At 37.7% G+C, this 25,853-nt stretch overlaps 1 protein-coding gene across 1 annotated transcript in view; it reads left to right on the top strand.

Moving 5' to 3' along the window:
- Window positions 1–25,853, top strand: part of LOC150076387 (uncharacterized) — a 60,517-nt gene that overhangs the window by 31,820 nt on the left and 2,844 nt on the right. The window contains exon 4 of the mRNA XM_090387095.1: window positions 3,905–3,962. Coding sequence (XP_090243221.1) covers window positions 3,905–3,962 — 58 coding nt within the window. The remainder of the gene's footprint in view (window positions 1–3,904; window positions 3,963–25,853) is intronic.

The following is a 25,853-nucleotide window of genomic DNA, read 5'->3' as shown; positions in this document are numbered from 1 at the left end:
TGAGAACCATCAAATCTCTCCTGATGAAGCTGTTATCATCGACACACAGATTTTGTGACTGCAAGTGCCTCAAGAGCTTGAAAATTTGCTCCTCTGGGTGTAACACTATCAGTAGAGACGGGAGTCTGCAATTCATCCCCTCTTCGAAAATGTGGTTCTTGGACTGGATGAACGGTTCCACCTGGCATGCTCCCGAGTCATTTCCGGTTCCAGTGTGCATATGGAGAGTACTGCCCATGCTCCTGTGGAAACACGTGCTGTGAGCCTGCTGATATTTAAGGATGTACTGTATGTTAAGCTTTATTGTTGATAAAGGCAGCGGACACCTCTGAAAGTTTCAATGTTTTATCGCTTTTATCCAGTGATCTACAATTTTTTTTTTTTTTTTTGTTTCATTGTATATATTTTATTTTTAGTTTATTGTACAGACAGTATCTTATTTTATCTGGCTTAATTATACTATTTTTTACTTATTTTATTATTATTAACAATTTTAATTTATTTTATTTCAATAAAAGTTTATAATGGTTGGTGTAGTATCATTGCAGTAATTATGAACATTCCCAACCCCAGAGCCTATTTGAAGAACATCTTATTTTCTGTCAGAACCATAGCCCTAGATGTAAGCCTTATTTCTTCTAATGCTTGCTTGACACCAAATTCATAGAAGGCACTACACTCAGAGAGGAACTAGCCTTTTCCCCGGTAGAGCTGGACAACTCTGGTGGACCAATATAGCCCCTCCCTTAAAGGTACAGTCATTCATTGGTATACGAATGTCCACAGAAGTGGCCTCATTTTGCACTAAGATTTGATTTATAAGTCTAGAATAGGATGGTAATTTCCACCTACATTTGATGCATCAATAGTTCTATGTGGAAACAGCTTGGAGGTGCTGATTTATATTTTCACTGTAGATCCCTGTAGTCTGACCTCAGAGTGTGCAAGGAGCAAGACCTCTTTACATGGGACGTGTCCACACTTCTATTGGGTGGATATGAACTCCTCATTCAGATTTGGTGTTGAATGTCCTAGGGCAATATGGACAGGTCCAGGTTCCTCGAGAAGTAGGCTGGTAGGATGAACCATCAGCCCTGCTAGCAGCAAGACAATTGTCAGGCAGTGGGTTGCAAATTAGCTTGGAGCGGGTAGCTCCAGGTGTTCCTCATTTCTTCTTCGATCTATCCTGAGATTCAACAAAACCAGTCAGGTTGGGAGCCTCTTTCGCCAACACATCGAAGCAAGTTTTTGCACATCTAGCCTGCAACCATCCCTTTTTTAAATTTAAATTTGTCTCCATATGTGTTGTTTGAGAAAGAGTAAGAATATTATCATCAAGTTTACTCAATCTATTTAAAGCCATAAACACTTCAATTAAGTCTCTGTGCAAGTTTCAGACCCAAAGTCTTTTGTGGTAACAGTACCCCTTTGTGGTCTTGACTAATCTGATTGCTCTTCTCTTTACCCATTTCAAGAGATCTACATCTTTCTTAAATTAAGGCTTCCAGACCTGTATATAATACTCAAGGAATAATCACCTCCTTCCTGCTGGAAAAGTTCCTGTTTATCATTTACGGAACCCCATGAGTTGTTGTGGTAGCCTGTTAAGAGAACTTCATAGGAGAAAAAGCTTTTTATATATAAAAAAAGTAGCAGTAAAGTGCAGTGTTTCCTACAGAACTACCTTATTGCTTTCAGCCAGAGGATAATTGATATTTTGAACGAACTTCTATTTAGTGTGGAAGTGAGTAGTTTGAATAAATTTAAGGACAAAGTAGACAATTTCTATAAAGAGATGGATAAGTGATATGGGTAGTTTTTTTTATTATTTTTGTTTTGGCTGATGCCATATAATCTTGATCCTTTGGATCATTTGCCAATACTGATACTCCAAGTTTAACCATAAACAGTTTCCTAATGCCCACTGTGATCCAAGGTCTCTCTTTAATTAGGAATGTATGCCAATAAAGGAAAATGCTATAATAATTAGTCCTGTAAATGGGATTTTAAATTACAGTGAATGATGGATTTAGATTTGTAAATTAACAGAAAGCATGCTAATTGTTATCCTCACAATTGAAAAAAGCCACTGATTTTAAAATAACTAGTTCTTCATTGCCCAGCATTCAATTAATCAGACTTTTCTGTATATGCAGATCTTCCACCTACTTAGTAGTTAACAGATGATTTAAATGGATATTCTCAGAATGGTCTACTTTGCATAGTTTCTAAAACATAAGAAACATCTTTACATTCATAGGACATAAGAATCCAACTTGTCTGTTGATTCTGTATTGCTATACTGATTCCACAGACATAAAACCATTAACCATCTAGTAGCTGAAATGTAGAGCATTTTTTCAAGTGATTATACTGTTCTAATTCCCTGAAGTTAATTTTGGGTACCCTGTATAAATAGTCAAAATTTATTAATAGTTTAAATTTACAAAAGTTAATGTAAAGAGGGCAGGAGGGAAAACAAATAAATCAAGCTTCTATAAAAATAGAAATTTACTGGAAAGATTAATTTTTTTTTTATATATATATATATAATTTGGTAGTTTCCTGATTCCTATGTGAATATCTATTGGCTTTGATATTCTTTAACAAGAATTATAATCCAAAAAATACTTCACTTTTTGAATAAATGTTTGCATAACTAGTCATCAGCCCAAATAAATATAGTTGGAAGCCAGTCTTCCTCCGCGGTATATATATGCATAACCATAGAAGATGACTCTGATGGTTGCAGGGCCATACTAACATGTTTAGAGGCCCAAGGCACAAAATTATCTTGAGACCCCTGAACCTTTTTATTGATAAAGAATGACAGTAAAAATTTTGTTGCCAAAATGATTTATTTATATGACATAATAATTAAATATAAGAGTTTAACAGAATAATAGTTTTAACAATATCTGTATGGTACCAAATAATTCACAAATCATTAAATAAGAATATTTAATATAATCTGTCCAGCTCTATAAAAACCCCAGACTATCTGCAACCCATATGCAGACAGGACTTTTCTAAACTTTGCCGGAATCTAACACCGGTTACTATACAGTTAAAGTGTGTGTGTGTGTGTGTGTGTGTGTCCCCCCCCACTCTTAATTTTGCAAATTTATGGATTATGTTGTCATAATTTGTGGACTTCCTTACCTTGTACTCGATAATAATGATAATTGGACCTTTTGTCGTGCAATAAATTATTTCATAAATAGTTTTTTTATTCTTTTTAGTGCTGAAAAAGATCATTCACCACTTGTCATAGGCATTGAGAAAAATTTTCAGAATTGTCCATGTCCATAATACATTTACAACTGCTTTCTTGTGTCCATAGCCAGTGGAAAAGATTAAGGCATATTCCCGACACGAACAATATGCTGTGGTCAACCTGTGTTCTACTGTAAGCACCCTATTAGAGAATTAGAAGAGACTGATTTTAGTTTATCCTGGAAACTTATTTGTTGTTTCACAGAAATGAGTCATCCACACTTTCAGTAAATTTCAATTACCTGTCTCTGTTTACATGGTAGGTACAAGTGGGCCCTAGTTTGGATCAGGGTGTTAAAAAAAAAAGAAATTGCTTTTAAAAAATAGAGTACAGAGGGCCTCTATGGTGTGAGGCCCAAGGCTAGCGTCCCATGTGCTGTTCATAAGTACAGCCTTGGATGGTTGTAGATTTTAAAACTTGGAGTTTTGATAAATTTTTTTTCAAGACTAAACAGAATCATGGAGGTAACTTTCTGTCTTATTACGTACATTGTTTAAGTTAATTTTTGCAGTGATCAGTGAACATCCTAATTTGATACTAGGTATCCAGCAAATTTTGCCACATTATAAATATTTTAAAATTATATATGTTGATTATAAATGAAACCTTTTCTGAATATCTCAATAGCCACAGTCGTGAACATGGAACTAAGAGAGGATCTCGGTTCAGGAAGGAACGGCATCAGGTAAGATCCTACCTGATTTTGTTTATATTTGAATTACACTTTTAAAAGTGTCTTGTTAAAATATCAATCAGTGGTTATAAAGATGATTGGCACACTTTTGTTGTGGTAGTATTTCATTTCAATTACTTAAAAAATACTAAAAGTTTAATAACAATAAGTTTTAATAATATAGTGTTTTTAAACTTATGTAAAAACAGTATATTATTAAAATACAATAAAATATAACTTTCAACAAATTCTCTTTAGTCATAAACTTATGTCTGACAATCTGCTTAAATAGCCCATGTGACAAATGGAATTCATGGCCTTAAATAGGCCATGAACTTTGAGAAGCACATGGTAATTACATTACTGCATAACTGATATAACATCTTCATTATCATACTCTGATATCATTTCCATTGATACAATACAGTAGACTAAAAGACAGGATGTATGCAAGTAGCCCTGTGTTTCTATTTATCAATTGTTATTTTTGCATTGTATTTTAATGCAAAAAATAATTGATAAACAGCTAGCCAATATAAGCATTATTGGCATATTTGTATTCAATAACTACTGAGAAGGGAGTTTTGCAGTGCCCTTTCTAAAAAATATGTTCAGAAATTTCCAAACTGAAATCTGCACCATGTTGTGTCAACATGGCTTCTCAACCAATCCTTGGGGCATCTTTTTGCCTCACTGATGTGATGTAACTTGCATCACATTCAGAACAAAATGAAAAGTTCACCAGGTGCAAATTAATATTTAGTCGAACTCGCCTCTCGTCCTGATGACAGAGGCACACCATCGAGGCACTGACAAGATCAATTTCTGAAGATAATCAACTGATAGTTCGTAGTTCCAAATTATGGCTTCCTGAAGTTCACGAAGGGTCTTTGGTTTCTTTCTGGCAACTGAAGATTCCACACAATGTCAACAGTTCTCTATAGGATTCAGGTCCGGGCTGTTTCCTGGCCAGCTAAGAGTTGTAATGGACTGTTCTTCCAACCATTTTTTCACCTGTAACAAGTGTTAGCAGACATTACTGTCAAACCTCTGATGCAGAAATGAAGCTAAACAGAAGTGCCAACTTACACTTTTTTGCCCGATGACAAGGAACAGTCATTCTGAAAGATGCAGTTACTTGGCAGGTTTAAATGGTTTCTAATGATTAGCAGCAATTTGCCTTCCAATATAGCCAGGTACCCATTGGCATTTACGGAACCTTTTATAAACTCCATGATATGAAATGAAATGCACCCTCCCATGTCATTTGGCTGGTAGGGAATTTCACTGTAGACTGAAATTCCCTGTAGACACTGCAGCCATACAGTCTGGATGGTATTCTTCACCCTCCAGGTGGTGAAGAATACCATGTCTACGGTGAATCGTTTGCCATGCATGTTGAATTTCTTTTCATCCGAGAAAATAACTGACTTCCACTGCTTGGGGATCCATTTGATATCCTCCTTACACTAAATTAATCGGGCCTTTTTTGTATGAGGAGGGGCTTCTTCTTAGGACGATGGGCTACAAGTCCATTTTTGAAGAGGCATCTTCTGACTGTTACTGCACTTGCTATCACTCCTGTATGTTCTTCACATTCTCTTTTCAGCTCAGACGAAGAAGCTTGGTTTTTAAGACAAGTGCTTCCAAACGTGATCCTGTTTTGGCATAGAAACTAGTCTGGTTCCTTTTTTGCTATCAGCAGAACCAGTATATCTTGAGTTTGGAAAGAAATCTACTCACTGTCTGCTGATTACAAGACACTAAGCAATGATAGGAAGAACATCCTTCCTCATGTAAAGGAACAATAGCACTCTTTCTTCGTGGCGTCAACTGCACTTAACTCTCCATCCTGACACAAGCAAGAACATCAGCTGTTACTTTCATCCTGACATCAGCTGTTACTTTCAGCTATATAAGCACGCTCTGCAACTCTTGCAGAGCATGCTTATATAGCTGAAAGTAACAGTTGATGCAATATTACGTCATCACCTACGCGTGTCAATCTTATCTGATGCAATCTGTAAGAAATACAGGCATACCTCGAATAACGAATAGGATGCGTTCCACGAAATTACTTCGTTAAGCGAAACTTCGTTTTCAGAGGTAAAAATACTATGGCCAGAATAGGGATAGGTTCCTACGTAAAGAAAATGAAAAGCTTTTTTTTTTTCGAACAAAGAAAAGTTTAATCACATTTTAAAATATGAGTCTAAAGTTGATTGCTTATGCTTTTTTTCTCTTTCATTTAACAATTGCTTATACGGAGTTATTGCATTTAACACCGATTGCTTAACAATAAAACTTCTTCCTAAATCAGGATCATTTTCACTAAAAAAATTTAAAACGTTTTCAATGTCATTTAAGCACCTTTTTAAATCTTTGGTTGTTAACACTTTTTCGGCAGGAACTTCTTTAACTTCGTCTTCATTATCTTTGTCTTCGTTGCTAACAAGGTTTTCTAAATCTTCCACTGAAAAACCATCATCTTCTGCATTCAATAAATTTCTAACATCCTCTTCATCGACATTTTCGAAACCTATTGATTGAGCCATCTGGATAACTTCATTTCTAATTTCTTGGATGTTATTTTCTTCTTCTAGTACAACTTCTGGCCATATTTTGCACCAAACTCCATTTAAGCATTTCTTAGTGACTTCTTTCCAGGAACTATCAATGTTTTCAATTGCGTTTTTAATGGTGTAGTTTTTCCAAAAAGTTTTAACTGTCATTTCCTCTTTATCCTCTAGTTCAGTTAAATTGCTTAATGTTCGACGCAGATAATAAGCTTTAAATGATGCTATTACTCCCTGATCCTGAAGATAATCAGGGAAGTTGTGTTTGCTGGAAGAAACACAACTTTTACAGGAATGCATGTGTCCAACGTGTTAAGATCAGTAGGATGTCCCGAAGCATTGTCTAACAACAAAAGAGCTTTTTCTTCAAAGTTGTTTTTTTGACAATACCGTTTTACTTCAGGACAAAAGTGGTTAACAAACCAATCAGTAAATAACTCCTTGGTAACCCACACTTTTCTATTTGCTTTCCATATTACATGTAAATTCATTTTTATGTTACCTTTTAACGCCCTCTGATTTTCTGAATTTATAATCGCCAGAGGCATTTGATCCAAAGAGTAACGTTAAACGGTCTTTGGCTGCTTTGAACCCAGCAGCTGATTTTTCTTCAATAGAAATGAAGCTTTTTGTTGGTAGCCGTTTCCAGAACAAACCGCTTTCGTCAACATTGAACACCAAATTTGGTGGAAAATTTTCACGTTCAATTATTTCCTTTAGTTTTTCTGGAAACTTCTCCTGTTAATTTTACACTATGAATCCTGGCCAGTTTTTTAAATTTCTCGAACCAACCACGAGAAGCCCCAAAGGTTTCCGTAATTTCTTCAGTTTGTTTAGATTTCAGGTGATTAAACTGGAATATTTTTTTATGTTAAATGGGGCTTGAAATTGCGGACTTCGTTATATCGAAGCTTCGTTATCAGAGGTAACGTTAACCGAGGTATGCCTGTAATGCCATATACTTAGGTTATTCGGATGACAATTCAATTTTTTTTATTTTGTGCGCAGGAAAAATTACAAAAAGGGAAAGGAGACAGGAATAATGTCAGCAAGTTTTACCTTTTGAGCGTCATTTCCAGAATTAACTCTCCAGCTGATTAAACGTGCCATTGCAAAGTTGAGGGCTGTGGAGATTTAGAAGGGGTTTTTTCCAACACATCACAATTTCTCAGCAGTTGCAGAATCGGGTGCCTCTGTAGCCAGGTGGGCAGGAGCAGCAGTGAGTAGCACACTCTTCTTGATTAGACCGGGGCTTGAGCCCATGACCATCAAATACGGAGGATGTGGAAAGGTTAGGGAATGACCACCGCATATCCCTGGAGCAATATGGCCTTAGTTGCTAATGCTCCTAAAAATCAAATAATAATAACAACAGCTGCAGAATCAGCACTGGTGACTTCACTGCATACTTTAATTTTTTTGGAAATCAGCACGATGCTTGAACCTATTAAACCACCCATTACTTGCCACGAACTTGGCTTGGGGTTCATTATCTTCATAAATACGTCTTGCTTAAATGGCTGTTAGATTCAGGGGCACTTGCTTCTGAATCTGATTTTCCATCCATATTATTAATTGCTTTTCCATTTTCGACATAGCACCTGAATGCTGTTTTGTGATCACTGTTGGGGCAGACTGGTCCCGGTGTGAAATAAGTTGATCCTTGAACATGTTCTTTTGTATGTGCACTGTCCCTTAAAATAGTATTCACCATTGAAGCAGTGCAACCTAATTCCGTGCAATAGGTGACAAACCTTGTGCTGCTTCATACTTCTTAATTAATCACCTTCATTTCTAAATCAATTTTGTTTTGTTTCGTTTCGTAGCACTGCCAGCACTTGCACTTTCCGTTGGTCCCTTTCCCTTCACCATTGTAATAAGTAAATAGGAATGAAGAGAAGATTCTGAAAATTTATTTCACTATAACACCGTAATATCAAAACCAACAGAATTCCAGCTATCGGTATTATCGCAAATGTAATAAATCGAGCCGACCGGGCTAGCCGAGTGGGTAAAGTACCTGCCTGGCAACCCAAAGGTCGCGGGTTCGATTCCCGCCTCGGGCTTGGATCAAAGTACTGCAAAAAACCTTGGGAGGTGCAATATGGCCACAGAAGCCGATGCGCCAACAACTACCAAAAAAAAAAAAAAAGTAATAAATCGAGTTTACTACCCATTTATAACAGATTGCGCTAACAGAAAAGCCCGATAAACTGGAAAGTGCAAATTGTTTTTATTGTTTTATGGTAGTGACCTCCAGAAATGTGTTTTATAAAAATATCACAAAGGCATTCAAAATTGAGTCTTGTAACTGAACATATGATAACAATGAAAGTGTTGTGCAATTTCCATTATAAAAATGACGTTTTAGAGAGATAAATAGCTTAGTTATATGGCGAAAATTTCAACTTCCAATGTCTTGGAACAAATTACCAAAAAAAAAAAAAAAAACCAATGTGTTATTGGGTTCACGTTAAAATAATTTCATGATACCTCCATTTATTCCTACGGGATGCAAAATACATTTCCATAATTTTTTTAAGTTTGCACTGGCCGGCATAAACTTACATAAAGTTGAATTTCCGTATGTCGGCGAGTTCCCGTACTGCATAAGTACTCTGGTCATAGTTTCCAAATACTAATGTAGTCTGCATTCCATTCTATTCAGAGGTGCAGTAAAGGATTACTAGGGTACTCACAGCATAACATCAATATAGACAATTACCTGACAGAAAATTAAACATATTCCTCCCCTACACCTGATATGTTCAGAAGTAGGGTGACTTATAAGATTGTTTGGAACATGTTGTGAGCTACATTGGTGAGACTAAAAGCTAGCTCAAGAATTGGTTGAGAAACAATATTAACATGATACAAAATGCAGATTTTTCAGCAGAAAGGGCATTGCATAATCCCTGCTCAACAGTTATGACTCAACAGTGATAGAAGCATGACCAGCAATGCCAGTGCTGGCTAGAGGCTATATATATACATAATGAGAAAAATAATCAATACACAGACAGGGGTACCCCTATATATTCTGTCTTTGGGTGTCTGCTGTTGCATTTTGTAGTATTCAATGGAAGATAAAAAGAGAGGGAGATAAAGACAACACAAGAGTGAAGGTGATGTTAGATTGGTTATGTGGTAATAAAGAGCACATGGGCAATCCCATGTGGCACCAGGGCCAGCTACAAGCACATTCACCTGGTTCTGTCGAACCAGGCCCAAGACTCAAAGTGTCTAAATAATATCATTTGCATTGCTATCAATGAGCCTACTGCCGTCTTAATGTCTAGTTACCAACATTATCGTCACTCCAAGAGCACTTGCTCGAGTCAACTTGAAAATTACTAGAAGTAGAGCATATTTCATTCTCAATGTATATTTTGTTTGATATCGAACATAGGATGTAATTTTTATGTTATACTCACTTTCAATAATATTTCTATTGTTTTTAACTTCCGGAAATAACAAGTAATGACTGCAATTGTTAAACAATATTGTTGATTAAGATATTAAATATTTGTATTTAAAATTTTTGTTCAGTATAATATAAAATTATTTAATTATTGCTTAGTTACTGTAAAATTTGAAAAAAAAAAAAAAATCACTATTACAAAAACACCCTGTGTGCAAAATTTTGCACAGGGCCCACAAATTTTGGAGCTGGCCCTGTGTGGCACATACATTATTTAACAAAATCTCCAGACAAGTTAATATGGCTGAAGAAGATAGTGTCTTAATTGTATGGAATTTTATTTATACAACTTATTTTGAAGTTTTAAATGTACAGTATTAGTTTCATATTTTACATTGCGTATGCAACCATACGTGAATAGTGTTCTACCAATATTAAAGGAATTTTGAATACATTGTAGTTGGTGTATGATAGAACTGATATGTATTGTGTTCCCAACCCCTAGAAGGTTCTTTCAACAACTTCTTTTCTAATCCAAGGTAAGCAAGAAATCAAAAGACAACACAAGATCATGGTCACAGAGAGTTGGAGAGAGGATACTTGTGTCAACCAGCACTGCTTGCAGAGAGCTAAAACAAATGAGTCAGCACAACTGTAGTCAGAAATCTCTCTCTCCACAGTGCTACTATCTGTTTGTAATTCAGCAATCTCAATGCCGCAGCAATCACATAATCATACAATAGCAGCAAGCATTTGTTGCCAGAGTACAAGTACGTTAATGATTGAGGAAAAAAAACCTTTTCAATTGAGAATGTTTTCCAAGAAGGCAACAATTATTCGGAAACAGTGAGACAAAAATTTCAGGAAAGGTTCCTTGATATTGACATTCTACATCATGATACTGTTCACAATTTAGTAAATACACTTTGGAAAACTGGTTCAGTGGTAAATGCAGCAAGAGGTGGTAGGCCTGGAATTCTAATAGAGGACAAGCCGTTGCAAATCTCTGATACAATATTGCAAAGTCCTTCAGAGTTAGAAAAAATTGGCATAAGTCTCCCTTCTGTCTCCATTTTTACTGCCCACAAAGCTGTAAGAGAGCAACTTAAAATTCTTTCCATACAAAATTACAGCTGTGCAGGAGTTAAGGAGTCCGATAACTGAAAGAGGATTTTTCCTTGTGAATGGTTTCAAAATTTCATTCAAAGTAACAGAATTGATTTACTTTTTTACAGTGACTAGTGCAGTTTCATCTTTCAAGCTACATAAACTCAGTTAAAGGTTTGACAGGCAAAGGCAGTTTATGAGAAATCACTAACAAACAGCAAAGATGGGGGGATAAGGAATTCTTCACATATATAAATGCTAAGAAGAGCAGGACAAACCAGATCAGACCTTTACTTAAGGGAAAGGGGATAGTATTAACTACACCAGCTGCCATTGCAGATGAACTCAACAGTTATTTTGCATCAATATTTACAGATGAAAAAAACCTTTTGTGGGAGCGAAGTTGAAAAATATGTAATTAATGATACTGACATTTTGCAAGATTATTTAATGAAAAAAATTTTGAGCCTACAGGCCAGTAAGGCTCCTGGAGTTGATGGAATATACCCTATAATTTTAAAGGAGGCGGCAAGTGAGTGCATTGAACCATTGAGGCTAATTATGTGAGCATCACTAGACTCTGGGGAGATTCCGTTGGATTGGAAAAGTGCCAATGTATCTCCCATACATAAGGGTGGTTCTAAGAGTGAAGTGGGAAATTATCAACCTGTAAGTCTGACTTCAGTGGTAAGGAAAATCATGGAGACAATGATCAAGGGTGGAATTCAGGATCACTTGGATAGAATTGAACTTCTCAAGGATACTCAGCATGGTTTTGTAAAGGGAAAATCATGTTTAACAAATCTAGTTCGCTATTTTGAAAGGGTCACTCATGAGCTGGATTTTGCGAATAATTTCGACATTGTTTATTTAGATTTCAGCAAAGCTTTTGACTCAGTCCCACATGAGCGGTTGCTTTATAAGCTGGAACAGGTTGGAATCACTGGGAAAATCCTTAGATGGATAGAAGGATGGCTTCGGGGCAGGAGGCAGAGGGTTGTGATAAATGGCTATTGCTCAGATTGGGTTGATGTAAGAAGTGGGGTTCCCCAAGGATCAGTATTAGGACCACTGTTTTTAATTTTCATAAACGACATTGATGAAGGGATAAAGGCGTGATGTCTAAATTTGCAGATGATATTAAAATTGGTAGAGTAGTTAATGATCACTGTCAAGCTGAGCTTCTTCAGAGAGACCTAGATAGACTTCAGGAATGGGTCAGAAAAATAGCAGCTATGCTTTAATCCAACAAAGTGTAAGGTATTACACCTGGGAAACAGTAATTCCAAAATAACTTATTCACTTGGTGGAGTTCAACTAAACCTAGTTCTGGAGGAAAGGGACTTGGGTGTTATGATACGGTCAGACATGAAATTCTCTGAGCATTGTAAACGGGTTGCAAGGAAGGCCCATATTGTCCTATCGATGATCTATCGAACTTTTGCCACGGAAAGGGAAATAATGATTGAAGGAGCAGTAATTGAAAAGGTGGAGTCATATACTTATCTGGGACAAGTTATTAGTTGTAATAATGATAAATGGCTGGAAGTCAAGAGAAGAATAAATTTTGGATGGATAGCATTCAGGAAATATAGTCACGTACTGAAGAGCAATATCCCAGTTTGTCTGAAACATAAAATAATGAACCAATGTATACTCCCCACCATGACTTATGGAAGTGAAACTTGGGCACTCACCAAAAGAATGGAAGAGAAGCTAAGAACTACACAGCGAAGAATGGAACGAATTATATTGGGAATCAGACTGTTAGATAAGAAGAGAAACACATGGATTAGGCAGAAAACTCAAGTAAAGGACATTCTTATCAAAACTAAAGAACTAAAATGGTCTTGGGCAGGACACATAGCTCGAAGACATGATGACAGATGGACTAAGATGGACTAATTTCATCCTGCAGTGGATTGAAAATGGCTGATGATGATGATCCATAAAATTGCCAGAATGAAGGATACACGGTTGGTTCCATGCACTGCTACTAGTAGACAGTCCATTCTGAAAGAAGCGTCCAGACCACAACACCGGCTTCCTCCTTTACAATTAGGTAGTCATAACTAGATAGCATTTTCTAGGCCTACATCACCCATTGGAAGACTGCGTGGCGTGACTTACTGTTGCTCTACAGGACCAATTTTCATTGATCGGCATCATGATTTCATTGTCTTGCACCATACCAATCAAAAGTGCGCATTTATTTTTGTTATACAAAGACTTGCAAGGCTGCAGTTATGTGATAACTCATGGCATGCAGCTGTGTTGTGGAAACATTTAGTGGGTTGTTTGAAACAAGCCTATAACATACTATTTTACATCTACTTGGGAGTTATTATTATTAGCCATATGGTGCAAGAAAGCCTGAGGCTTATGCTGCACCAGCCAAAAAAAAAAAAAAAATCCCGCATTATTACCCAGAGAGAGAGAGAGAGAGAGAGAGAGAGAGAATCAGCAAGAAAGAGAAGAATGATGATATCCAGCTCAGGACCCTGAGTTTGCCAAGCCCATACTCACCAGATGTGAGCCCCTTTCTCTTAGCATAACATGGTCTCTTATTTCTTCTGCACATTGCCATTGTTGACTTGGGAATTTTTAATTCCATTTGATTAGTAGCATATACAGACATTTTCCTCAATATTCAACTATCATTCCTCTCGGAACCCTTGTTAACTCTGTGTGTATGTGCTCATTGTTCAGCATTTTCATTTTAAATAATTTCCAGGCTAACCATTGATCACCTTTATAGGCAAAAAAAAAAACAAAAGAAACCAGTTCTGCATTCCTTATATCTGTGTGACACCACATCTCTGATATCCCGACAATATCTGCCTTTGATGCTTTGAGCAATACCTCAAATTCATCAAATTTATTTACCAAACTTTACTAGCATTGGTGTACAAGCAAGTATACATGAACCTGTTCTTTTTTTTAGCTACCTTAACACAACCCATGTGTTTACTTGTACTGCAATGACTCCCAGCAGTCTCTGAAATATTCTGTATCTTGTTTTCCAGGCTTCTGCTCATTTCAATAGAAGCAGTGCAAGAATCTCTTTCACCTCTGCCAGTGGCTACTGTTAATCTATTAGTCCTTGTATCCCCCCCCCAAGCTAGCAGTTTTCCAACCCACCTAACACTGCCTCAATAGCATCAGCAAATATTCTTGCATCCTTTCTATTTAAGTGTATCTCATCCCTGTAGAAACAGTCCCTTCTGTTAACAAGTACAGACCAGGCTGAAAAAATTTCTACCCCTTGAGCCTTGCACAGTCTTTCCAGAGCTGAATTGATCGACAAGGTTCTCATCATATACTCCCTCCTATCATGTCTGGCATAATTGCAGACACTTTCAAATTCAACCCTAATTCACTGCTTTTTTTCAACAGTGACCTGTACTTGTTAAGTAATTCTGCCGGTCTCCTACTCTTAATATCATTAGTGCCAACTTGTACAACTATATCACCTTTTGTGCCATTAAAAGATGATATCCGCTCTACAACGTCATCAGCCTTTGCCCCTGGCAGACATACCCTGGTCCTGTTCCACCTATCCTTTTTACACAGTATGTTCCCTGTTTCCCTGACAATAGTCACCAACAACAACTAGTTCCTGTGGGACCAGAACATTCTGCCTTGGGGATTGCCGCTGTGTTGCGTGATGACCAAGTGCAAGCTCTGGCGTTGATGTGGGCAGCTGAGAGCTTGATGGGCCCCTCACTTGTAATCCTTCGAGGGCATCCACCCTGTCCTTCAAGCTCTCATATAGGCCCATAACAATGCTGAGTTGTCGCCTGATTTTGTTACACTCCTTGCATCTCGCACACACAAAGACATCCCCCGTGGCAATATCATGACCCATACCTGAATGCTCCGCAAACATCATGCAAGCTGTGCATTTTAAAAGGCTGTGATTCAGAGGGCAACTGTCCCCCTTCAGTTCTCCTCTGAGCCACAGCACTCCCATTAGCTTGAGCCTTTTGCTTTGCTGCTTTGAATCATGATTTTGATTTAATTTCAATTTCAGTACAAAATTATAACCCTAAACTTGTATCCCAACACAGTTGTAATGCTATATATATTTTTCAGTATCAAATATTATCTACAAGTTCCGTTTATATAACTTCGTATCAAGTAATTATGTTACGTTTGTAATCTAAGTCGTTATGTATTTAGTTAAAAGTACAATTTAATTTAAATGACAACGAAGTTTAATAGATTTTGCTGATTAATTGACAATATTATATTATATACTATATTATACTAACACTATCTAGTTGGGGATATAACGTATCGTATAACAATGGCGCAAGTTACGAACGGTTAAGCCGACCGGGCTAGCCGAGTATGTAAAGTACCTGCCCGGCAACCCAAAGGTCGCGGGTTCGATTCCCGCCTCGGGCTTGGATCAAAGTACTGCAAAAAAAATACCTTGGGAGGTGCAATATGGCCACAGATGCCGATGCACCAACAACTACCAAAATAAAATAAAAAAAAAAAAAAACGAACGGTTAATCTACGGACACTTAAGTATTAATTAACTTCCAAATCTCGCTGTCTCAATTCAGAATAAACTAACGATCCTGACTAGGTCTATAAACTACTTATAGAAAATAATTTTATGTATCAATTGGTCAATAAAGCGGCAATTTGTAACACGTGGATATGATACCCTTGCCAATACTTTTATGCAATTACAAGGCCGAGTAAAGAATAAATACACCAGATTAATCAGAAAATAATGCTATACTACTAAATTTAAATCAAAAGTTTTAGAAAAACAATAATTTCAAATCAATAAATAAGAAAATCCACTTAGCGGCTTTGAACACGTCTGGCTCCCACTAGCCTCGTCAGCTCTTATTATATATGTATAATGATTTTACTGTTAAGGCATGATTCATTATCCTTCTGAACAGCACTATAGTTACCATAATGAAATTCTTCATCCCATATCTCTGATAATCCTGTTATATCTGCTTGGTTGGTCATCAACCAATTTATAATAATCCTGGCATTTTACAACCCCAACACATTCCCTGTAGAATCCCACAAGGCTTTAATCATATATTCCCTTCTATCGTATCTGGCCAGAATTGGCAACACAAACATTTCTTGATCCGGTTATCAGTTCATTTATGTTTTAAGTCATCAGTACCCAACTGAATCACCAAACACCCTTTAGCACCCTTAAGAACTGATAGCTGGTTAGTCATGTTACCAATTTTTGTAACTGGCAGACATACTCTGATCTGTTTCATTTGTGTTTATCACAGAATATATTGCTGGTTAACCTTGCAGTTCACTCCTTCAGTAAGACTGCCTCCTGTAGAACTAGAGCATTCTGCACTGAACGGTTCAGTCCTGGGATTGGATATTTGTAACACACACAGATTGAGAGAGAGAGAGAGAGAGAGAGAGAGAGAGAGAGAGAGAGAGAGAGAGAGAGAGAGAGAGAGAGAGAGAGCAGTAATAATGCAAAAATTATGACATTATATTGGATAAAGTTTAAATTTAGTTCTGGTAGCTTTTTCAAAATGGTTCTATCCGAAAAGATCTAAACCTCCCCAAACACTTCCTAGTTCATTTCACAATTGTACGTTGTCTCAGAACATTAATCACAACAATGTCCGTTTCCACTTACAGTGTGCCAAACCCCACATACTTTTTTTCTGACAGAATCTCGGTTATTGGTTGATTCAACCACTGCTCATCTCAGTTGCATAAATTATTTGCTATATGATTCCTTTCGCCTCAAAGGTGGTACTTGTGCATATATCCATTCCGATATTCCCTGTCAAAGACTTGGTAATTTGGAATCTTCTCTGGCTTAAAATTTCTCTACCACAGTCAGTCAAATTCATCTGTTGTCTCTACCATTCTCCCAACCTCACTAATCACTTGGAACTTTTTGACTTCCTCTCTTTGCAACTTGACTTTTTCTAGTCCAACTTTTCTTGGTGATTTTAATGTTCACAACTCCAGCTGGCTTCAGTTTTCTAGTCACAGACCCAGCTGGTCGAGATGCTGAGGCTTTTACAATTACTAATGACCTTGCACAGACTGTTCATTTCCTTACCAAAATACCGGACAATCCTAACCATACGGCCAACATGCTCAATCTTTTTCTCACAAACATTCTTTCTAAGTACTCTGTCAAAGTGACTGGTCTTTTGGGCACCTCAGATCACAACTTGGTGATTATCTCTTCTCCAATGGAGCCTATATCTCATGGCCATTCCCAATCTGACCTGCTAGCATCCCATTTTTCTTCCAACTCATGTATTAATGATCTTAGTAAAACACCTCCCACCATTCCCAACACGCTCCATTCAATGCCTCCTGTGGTCTTCCTTCAAAAGGATGTCAGAAGGATTTTGACGAATCTTGATGCTAAGAAAGTTCCAGGTCCCGATGGTATTTCTCCACTTGTTCTCAAAACCTGTGCTCCTGAACTTACTCCTATTCTTTTCTGCTTTTTTTCACTTTCTTATTCCAAAGATGTTTTTCCTTCTGCTTGGAAATTTGCTCATATCCAGCCAGTTCCTAAAAAGGGTGACAAATCCCTCCCATCCAATTATCGTCCCATTGCAATTACTTCTACTCTTTCTAAAGTAATGGAGAAATAAATTAACCGCCAACTGTTAAACTACCTAGAAACCTTCCGTCTGATCAACAATCGGCAGTATGGATTCCGTCAGTGTCGATCCATTGATGATATTCTGGCTTATGTTATCTATTTATGAACAGATTCAATGGAAAAGTTCGGTGAAACACAAGCAGTTACTCTTGACATCTCAAAGGCTTTTGCTCATTTGGCATAAAGATCTTCTAAACACACTTCCATCTTATGGTTGGCAAAGATTTTTTGTAATTGGTTATCCTGTTTTCTCTCTGACTGCTCACTGAGGGTGATGGTAGATTGCTCTCTGTCTTCTAACTTCTCCACTAATGCTAGTGTCTCCCAAGGTTCAGTTCTTTCCCCCACTTTTTTCTTCTTGTATATTAATGACCTTCCATTGACTGGAAATGCTATCCATAGTTTTGCTGATTATAGCACATTGCATTCCACTTTCAAGTATGAAAAACCTTGCCCTGCTCAATCAACTTCAACTTCTTAAATATCCGCTACCAATTCCTTAAATGCTGCTCTCCAGTGGAGCAAAGACAAATTAGTTGATTTCAATCCTTCAAAAACTCAGTCCTGTCTGATATCTTCCAAAAAGGATTCTTCTGCTCCTATGCTTATCTTTGGTGACACTCCAATTTCTAGGCAAGATGATATTTCTCTTTTGGGGATTACCCTGACTTCTAATCTCTCTTGGCACAAGCACATTACAAATGTTGCTTCCTCTGAATCTAAAAAATTTGGTTTTCTCTCTTGCTCTCGTCTTTACTTTTTTTTTTCCAAACAACTGTTCACTCTATACAAATCGCAAATCCCTCCGACCATGGAATATTGTTCCCATTTCTGAGGCGGTGTCCCCCAAAACCTCTAACTGGCTTCTAGATTCCATTCTTAATTAGGTTAGGTTAATTAATGTCTCATCTCTAACAGAGTCTCTCCACTGTCTCCGAGACATACTGTTTCTGCTGCATGCCTTTTCTATAGATACTTCCATGGTCACTGTTCTTCTGAATTGGCTTCTATAATTCCTGCTCTCTCTTTCAAAATAGTCGGAACACGTGCCGCCAACATCCATTCACTGTCCAGCTTCAAACTTCCTCGTTTATTCCTTCAACTGCCATTTTCTGGAACAACCTTCCTTCATACATATTTCCTGAAAATTATAGTCTACAGAAGTTCAAATCTAATGTCAACAAATATCTTCTTTCATCTTCTCAATCTGTTGACAGGAGAGACTGCTTCTAGAGGGATGGGATACACTTAAATAGAAAGGGTGCAAGAATATTTGCTGATGCTATCGAGGCAGTGTTAGGTGGGTCGGAAAACAGCTAGTGTTGGGGGATACACAGACTAAAAGGTTAACAGTGGCCGCAGGCAGAGGCAAAAGTGATTCTTGCACTGCTTCTATTACAATGGGCAGCAGACTGGAAAGCAAGGTAATGGAGATTTCCAGGACTGCTGGTAGTCATGGTGGAAGAAGTAAATACATGGGCTGTATTAGGGTGGCTAAGAGCAGGAACATACCATAAATATGCATGTATACTTGCATGTACACCAATGCTAGGAGTATAGTTAATAAATTTGATGTATTGCTCAAAACATCAAAGGTAGATATTGTTGGGATTTCAGAGACATGGTGTCACACAGATATAAGGAATGCAGAACTGGAATTTGGGGAGTATAATGTCTACAGAAAGGATAGGAATGGAGGAGGGGTTATGCTATTAGTTAAGAAATACATAAAATCCAAGGAAGTGAAGCCAGTTGACATCGCTGGACAGTGCAGTATCGAGTCAGTTTGGTGTGACATAAGCATTGGGAGATCAAAATTGAGAGTAGGAGCGTGCTATAGGCCTAATGACTCTGATGAGTATAATAAGAAACTGTACAGGGAAATAGTGGGCCAGTAAATCTGAGAGTCTTAGAATGAGGGATTTTAATTTTCCAGATATTGACTAGAATTTGGGGGCTGGTCACTCACACACTATCAAGGCTTTTTTGGATTTATTGGATGATTGTTTTCTACATCAGCATGTTTGGAAGGCAACTAGAGGGATAATACTATTGATTTGTTTATCAGTAATGATACTTCATGCATTAAGAATCTGCAGATAAAGGAACTACTAGTTGGCAGTGATCACAGTGTGCTGAAGTGGGATTTACTCAAAGAGGTAACTACCATTGGGGGTAAAGGGAAGGGTTATTGCTTTCGTAAAGGCGAATACGATGGACTGAGACAGTATTTAAATTATATATAGTGGGACCAACTGATGTTACCAACAGCAAATTCAAAATGGGAAGCATTCAAAGAATTTATCTTGGAAGCTACTAGGCTTTACATACCAACTAAGAAATATTGTTCAAGGTTTAGGCATAAATGGATGTCAGATGAACTAATGAGACATATGGCAGAGAAGAAAAATGCATGGGATACATACAAATTAACATGTGACACAGAAGCCTATAATAGATACAAGTTGATCTGTAACCAAGTTACAAAGGAGGTTAGGCAGGCGAAGGCAGATTACGGGAAATCTTTGGCAAGGAATGCAAAGAAAAACAGCAAAGAGTTCTTTACTTGTGTGAACTCTCGAAGGAAGGGGATGAATCAGATTGGTCCACTTTATATCGATGGGTCAACTGTTGATGATCCTGCTCAGGTAGCTAACAAACTAAATGAATATTTTGCATCGACATTCGCACATGAGGAGTTATTCAGCGAGGGGAATGCCAGAGGTGTATTCAACTCTGACAGGAAGCTGGAGAATCTGGTAATAACTGAGAGTAAAGTGGAGGAGAAATTATTGAAGATAAACACAAGAAAGGCACCTGGGGTGGATGGGATCTATTCAGTTATATTAAAGGAGGCAGCAAAAAAAGTAAGCAAACCCTTAGCCATAATTATGAGAGCTTCCTTGGACTTAGGGGAGATACCCATGGACTGGAGATGTGCAAATGTGACCCCAATTCACAAAGGAGGATCAAAAGGCGACACAAGTAATTATAGACCTGTTAGTTTAACTTTTGTTCCTGGAAAATTAATGGAGGCACTGGTTAAAGAAGCACCGCAGGATCATCTAGACAAGACTTCAGTTATAGCTCGGACGCAGCATGGTTTTGTTGAAGTCTTGACTGACCAATTTGATTGGATACTATGATGCAGTCGCAAAAGAACTGGATGCAGGGAATAACTTTGATATTATATACTTGGATCTTAGAAAGGCTTTTGATACTATTGCACATGGAAGACTGCTGCAGAAATTGGAGCAGTGTGGCATTGGAGGCAAATTGCTGCTATGGATAAAGGGGTGGTTGAGGGTGAGAAGACAGAGTGGTAATCAATGGACACTGCTCATCGTGGACTAATGTGATTAGTGGAGTCCCTCGGGGTTCAGTATTGGGTCCATTATTTTCTGTATTTATAAATGATATTGATGATGGTATATCAAGCTTAATGTCCAAGTTTGCAGACGATACGAAGGTTGACAGGGTTGTTAAGGACACTACTGACACTATGCTGCTGCAACAGGATCTGGAGAGGTGACAAATGAAGTTTAACATTGACAAATGTAAAGTACTACATATGGGAAACAGCAACCCCAGAGCAATGTATCAACTCTGTGGTACTACACTGACAGTGGTAGAGAATGAAAGGGACCTGGGGGTGGTTGTGCAGGCAGATATGAAGTTCTCTGAGCAGTGCAGATGGGCTGCAAGAGTAGCTCATGGTGTATTGTCAATGATATATAGGAATTTTTCTAGCAGGGATAAGGAAGTGATTATTCCCTTGTATAAGGCAATGGTGAGGCCACACCTAGAGTACTGTATACAGGTCTGGAGGCCTCATTTCAAGAAGGATGTAGAGCTGCTGGAACGAGTACAGAGAAGGGCAACAAGATTAGTGAATGGAACGAAGGGGTGCTCTTACGAAGAAAGGCTTAAGTTTTGCAAATTACAGTGTCTGGAGACTAGGCACCAGCGAGGTGATCTGATAGAGGTGTATAAAGCCTTGAATGGTTTGAGCATGGTAAATGCTGATGGGATTCTTGCTCAGAATAATCACCTGAGAGGGCGTAAATTCAAATTGAGGAAAGACAGATGTAGGATAGACGTGCGGAAATTTGCCTTTAGCCAGCGGGTGGTTGGTTGGTGGAACAGACTTCCATCCCTTGTCGTGGAAGTTGATAGCCTAAATAAGTTTAAGGCTCAGCTGGACAAGTATTTCGAACAAACAGAGGGGTGAAGTGGAAGTGGTTATTTATTTATTTTTTTTTTTTTTTTTTTTTTTTTGGCTGATGCTGCATAAGCTTGCTTTCTTGCATCAAATGCCTCTACTAATGCTAAATGCTAATTGTTGGGATATCAGAGATGTGGTGTTACACATATAGATAGGCAGTGCAGAGTTGGAATTTGGGGAGGACAATGTTTATAGGAAGGGAGGAGGAGTTATGCTGTTAGTTAAGAAACACATTAAATCTAAGGAAGTGCATCCAGTTGATGTTGGTGGACAATGCAGTGTTGAGTCTGTTTGGTGTGAAATAAGCACTGGGAAAGGAAAAATGAGAGTAGGTGTGTGTGTGTGTGTGTGTTGTAGGCCTAATGAATCTGATGAGTATAATGAGCAATTGTACAGAGAAATAGTGGGCCAGTAAATCAGAATGTCTTATAATGGGAGATTTTAACTTTCCAGATATTGACTGGAACTTGTGGGGTTGGTCACTTGTACACTAGCAAGGCTTTTGTGGATTTATTGGAAGACTGCTTTCTATAGCAACATGTTTGAGAGACAACCAGAGGGAGTAATACTCTTGAAAGATTATCAGTAGCGATTCTTCATGCATTAAGAATCTGCAGATAAAGGAACCACTGGGTGGTAGTGGTCACTGTGTGCCGAAGTGGGATTTACTCAAAGTTACTCAACTACCATCAAAGCTAAAGGGAAGGGCGTTTGCTTTAGTAAAGGTGACTACAGAGGTCTCAGACAGTTTTTAAATTCTGTACAGTGGGATCAACTGATGATGTCACCAACAGTGAATTCTAAATGGGAAGCCTTCAGGGACTTAATTTTGGAGGCTACTAGGCTTTTCATTCCAACTAAGAAATACTGTTCAAGGTTTAGGCCTAAATGAATGTCAGATGAATTAATGAGGCTAGTGGCAGAGAAGAAGAATGTATGGAATGCATATTAAGTATCAGGTGATACAGAAGCCTATGGCAGGTATAAACTAGTCTAATCAAGTCACAAAGGAGGTTAGGCAGGCAAAGGATGCAAAGAAAAACAGCAAGGAGTTCTTTACTTATGTAAACTCTAGGAGGAAAGGGATGAATCCCATTGGACCACGTAACATTGATGATCATGCTCAGGTAGCTGATAAACTGATTGAGTATTTTGCATCTACATTCACACATGAGGAGAAATTCAATGAGGGGAGTGCCAGAAGTTTATCAAACACTAACAGGGAGCTAAGGGATTTTGTAATAACTAGAGCAAAGTGGAGGAAAAATTGTTGAAGTTAAACATAAGCAAGGCACCTGGGGTGGACAGGATCTATCCAGTTATATTAAAGGAGGCAGCAAAGGAAGTAAGCAAATAATTATGCCATAATTATGAGAGCCTCCTTGGACTCAGGAGGTCCACACGGACTGGAGGTGTGCAAATGTATCACCAATTCACAAAGGAGGTTCAAAAGCTGACACAAGGAACTACAGACCTGTTAATTTAACTTGTGTTCTGGGGAAACTAATGGAATCACTGGTTAAAGATGCATTGCAGGATTATCTAGACAAGACTGCAGTAATAGTTAAGACACAGCATGGGTTTATGAAAGGGAGGTGTTGTCTGACCAATCTGATTGCTTACTATGATGTGGTCACAAAGGAACTGAATGCTAAAAATAACTTTGATATCATATACCTGTATTTCAGGTAAGCTTTTGATACTGTTGCACATGGAAGACTGCTGTACAAATTGGAGAGGTATGGCATCAAGGGTAAGCTGCTACAATGGATAAATGGTTGAGTGGGAGACAAATGAAAAGTACTGCATATGGGTAGCAATAACCGAAGAGAAACATACGTACTACACTCAGGGAAGTGGAAAGTGAAGAAGACCTGGGGGTAATTGTGCAGCCAAATATGAAGCTTGCTGAGCAGTGCAGATGGGCTGCCAGGGCAGGTCATGGAGTCTTTTCACTGATATATAGGAATTTTGCTAGCAGCGACAGGGATGTGATAATCCTGTTATACAAGGCAATGGTCAGGCCACACCTAGAGCACTGTGTACAGGTCTGGAGGCCTCATTTTAGGAAGGATGTAGAGTTGCTAGAACAAGTACAAAGAAGAGCAACAAGATTGGTGAGGGGAACAAAGAGGTGCTCTTACCAAGACAGGCTTAAATTCTGCAAATTGCAGTGCCTGGGGAGTAGGCACCTGCGAGGTGATCTGATTGAGGTGTATAAGGCCTTGAATGGGTTGAGGGAAGATGGTTGTAGAATAGATGTGTGGAAATTTGCCTTTAGCCAGCACGTAGTTGATTGGTGGAACAGGCTTCCATCTTTTGTTGTCGAAGCTAATAGCCTAAATAAATTTAAGGCTGAGCTGGACAGGCATTTGAAATGAATGGAGGGATGAAATGGGAGGGTTTTTTTTTTTTTTTTTTATTTGGCTAATGCTGCATAAGCTTGCTTACTTGCATCGTATGCGTCTACTAATGCTAACCTCCAACCCATGCACAGTACATAGTACTATAGGTTCTAATACCTCTCGTGTTTGGGGTTTTTATATAAAAAAAAAAATCCAAACAATAGAATGATAAGGAAAAATAAGGATATATTAATGAAAATAACATCATCTACAACAGTTTTAACTAAAAACACTGACACAGAATCAGATCTATGATAAACAAAAGATACATTGTCACAAAATAATATATAGGCAAATTGACAATGTGAAATGTCAGAGAAATAAAATTTATTCAGAGATGTCTAATAGATGACATCAAAAGTGACTGCTTTGGGGAGAGTGTAGGTGATCCTATAATTAGACTATATTACATAAAAGTGTATTTCAGCAGTTCTTTTATAAATCAGGTTAGAATAATTCTGATCAGATAAGATCAGTGTTTAAAGACTAGTTCGAATTTATGATCTGCATGGAAGTTGCCTCTCAGTTACTTCTCAAATAAAGACCAGGAAATCAGATTCTTAGTTTGTTTACTAAGTAGGGATAAATTTATCTTTAAAATGTCAAATTCAGAGTTTAAGCATTTGGCCAGTCATTTTTGATATGACTTCCTTAAATTTTTGAAAAAAGTCATTTAAGGACTGATATTCAAGGAAGGAGAATTTTTAAAGTTTAATTTTGGCTGAGGTTGCCAAATCTGTGAGGCATAGAGATGTTTACTTTTATGGTAAGATTAAAATATTCAGTTATTAACTGAAGAGAAGAAGAAGATGGTGTTTAAAAATCCAAATAATTTTTGTGAATTTTTTCAATAGATAATTAATGAGGAGCAAAACTAAATCTGTAGTCAAAGAATTCCAAGGTGTGTCACAAAATTAATGAGACATTTTATAAAATACAACATGCCAGCACTGCATACACATATCATGATGTAGGTTGAACCCACCTCTATACAATGAGAGTAGTCTCATTGTATTTAGTGTGTTGAGTCATCATGAAATAAGCAACCATATGTTTGTCAACAGCATTATGAAAAATGGAGTAGAAGAATATCAAGAAGTGTTACACCAGCTCATAAAATTTTGCATAAAACTCAACAAAAGTGCAATGTAAACATGAAAAGTTAGTTTATAGAGATCAAGTTTTCCAATAGCATAAGACCTTTTTGGAGGGATGTAAAGCTGTTGAAGATGAACCATGTGTAGGAAGACAGGGTTTGGTAAGCATTACTTGCCTTCTTGTACACAAATTTAACCTCTGAGATACATTATTTGATAAATGAACATGCCTGAAATGTAACAATGCATATATTACCCAACTTATTTTGCCCATCATGTGAGGTGCAAAGCATACTAATGTCATTATAAAATGTTAGGAATGACAGTCTGGAATGGGTGTTTTTTTTTTTTTTAAGGGGAAATCGTTTACTTTTCTTCTTTGTTGTAGCATGTATTCACTTTTAGGTACATTTCAGAAATCCATCT

Source organism: Mastigoproctus giganteus, chromosome 13, assembly GCF_048544385.1.
Source record: "Mastigoproctus giganteus isolate SK-2022 chromosome 13, ASM4854438v1, whole genome shotgun sequence".
Taxonomy (NCBI): Eukaryota; Metazoa; Arthropoda; class Arachnida; order Uropygi; family Thelyphonidae; genus Mastigoproctus; species Mastigoproctus giganteus.
This window is presented reverse-complemented; position numbering and strand designations above follow the sequence as displayed.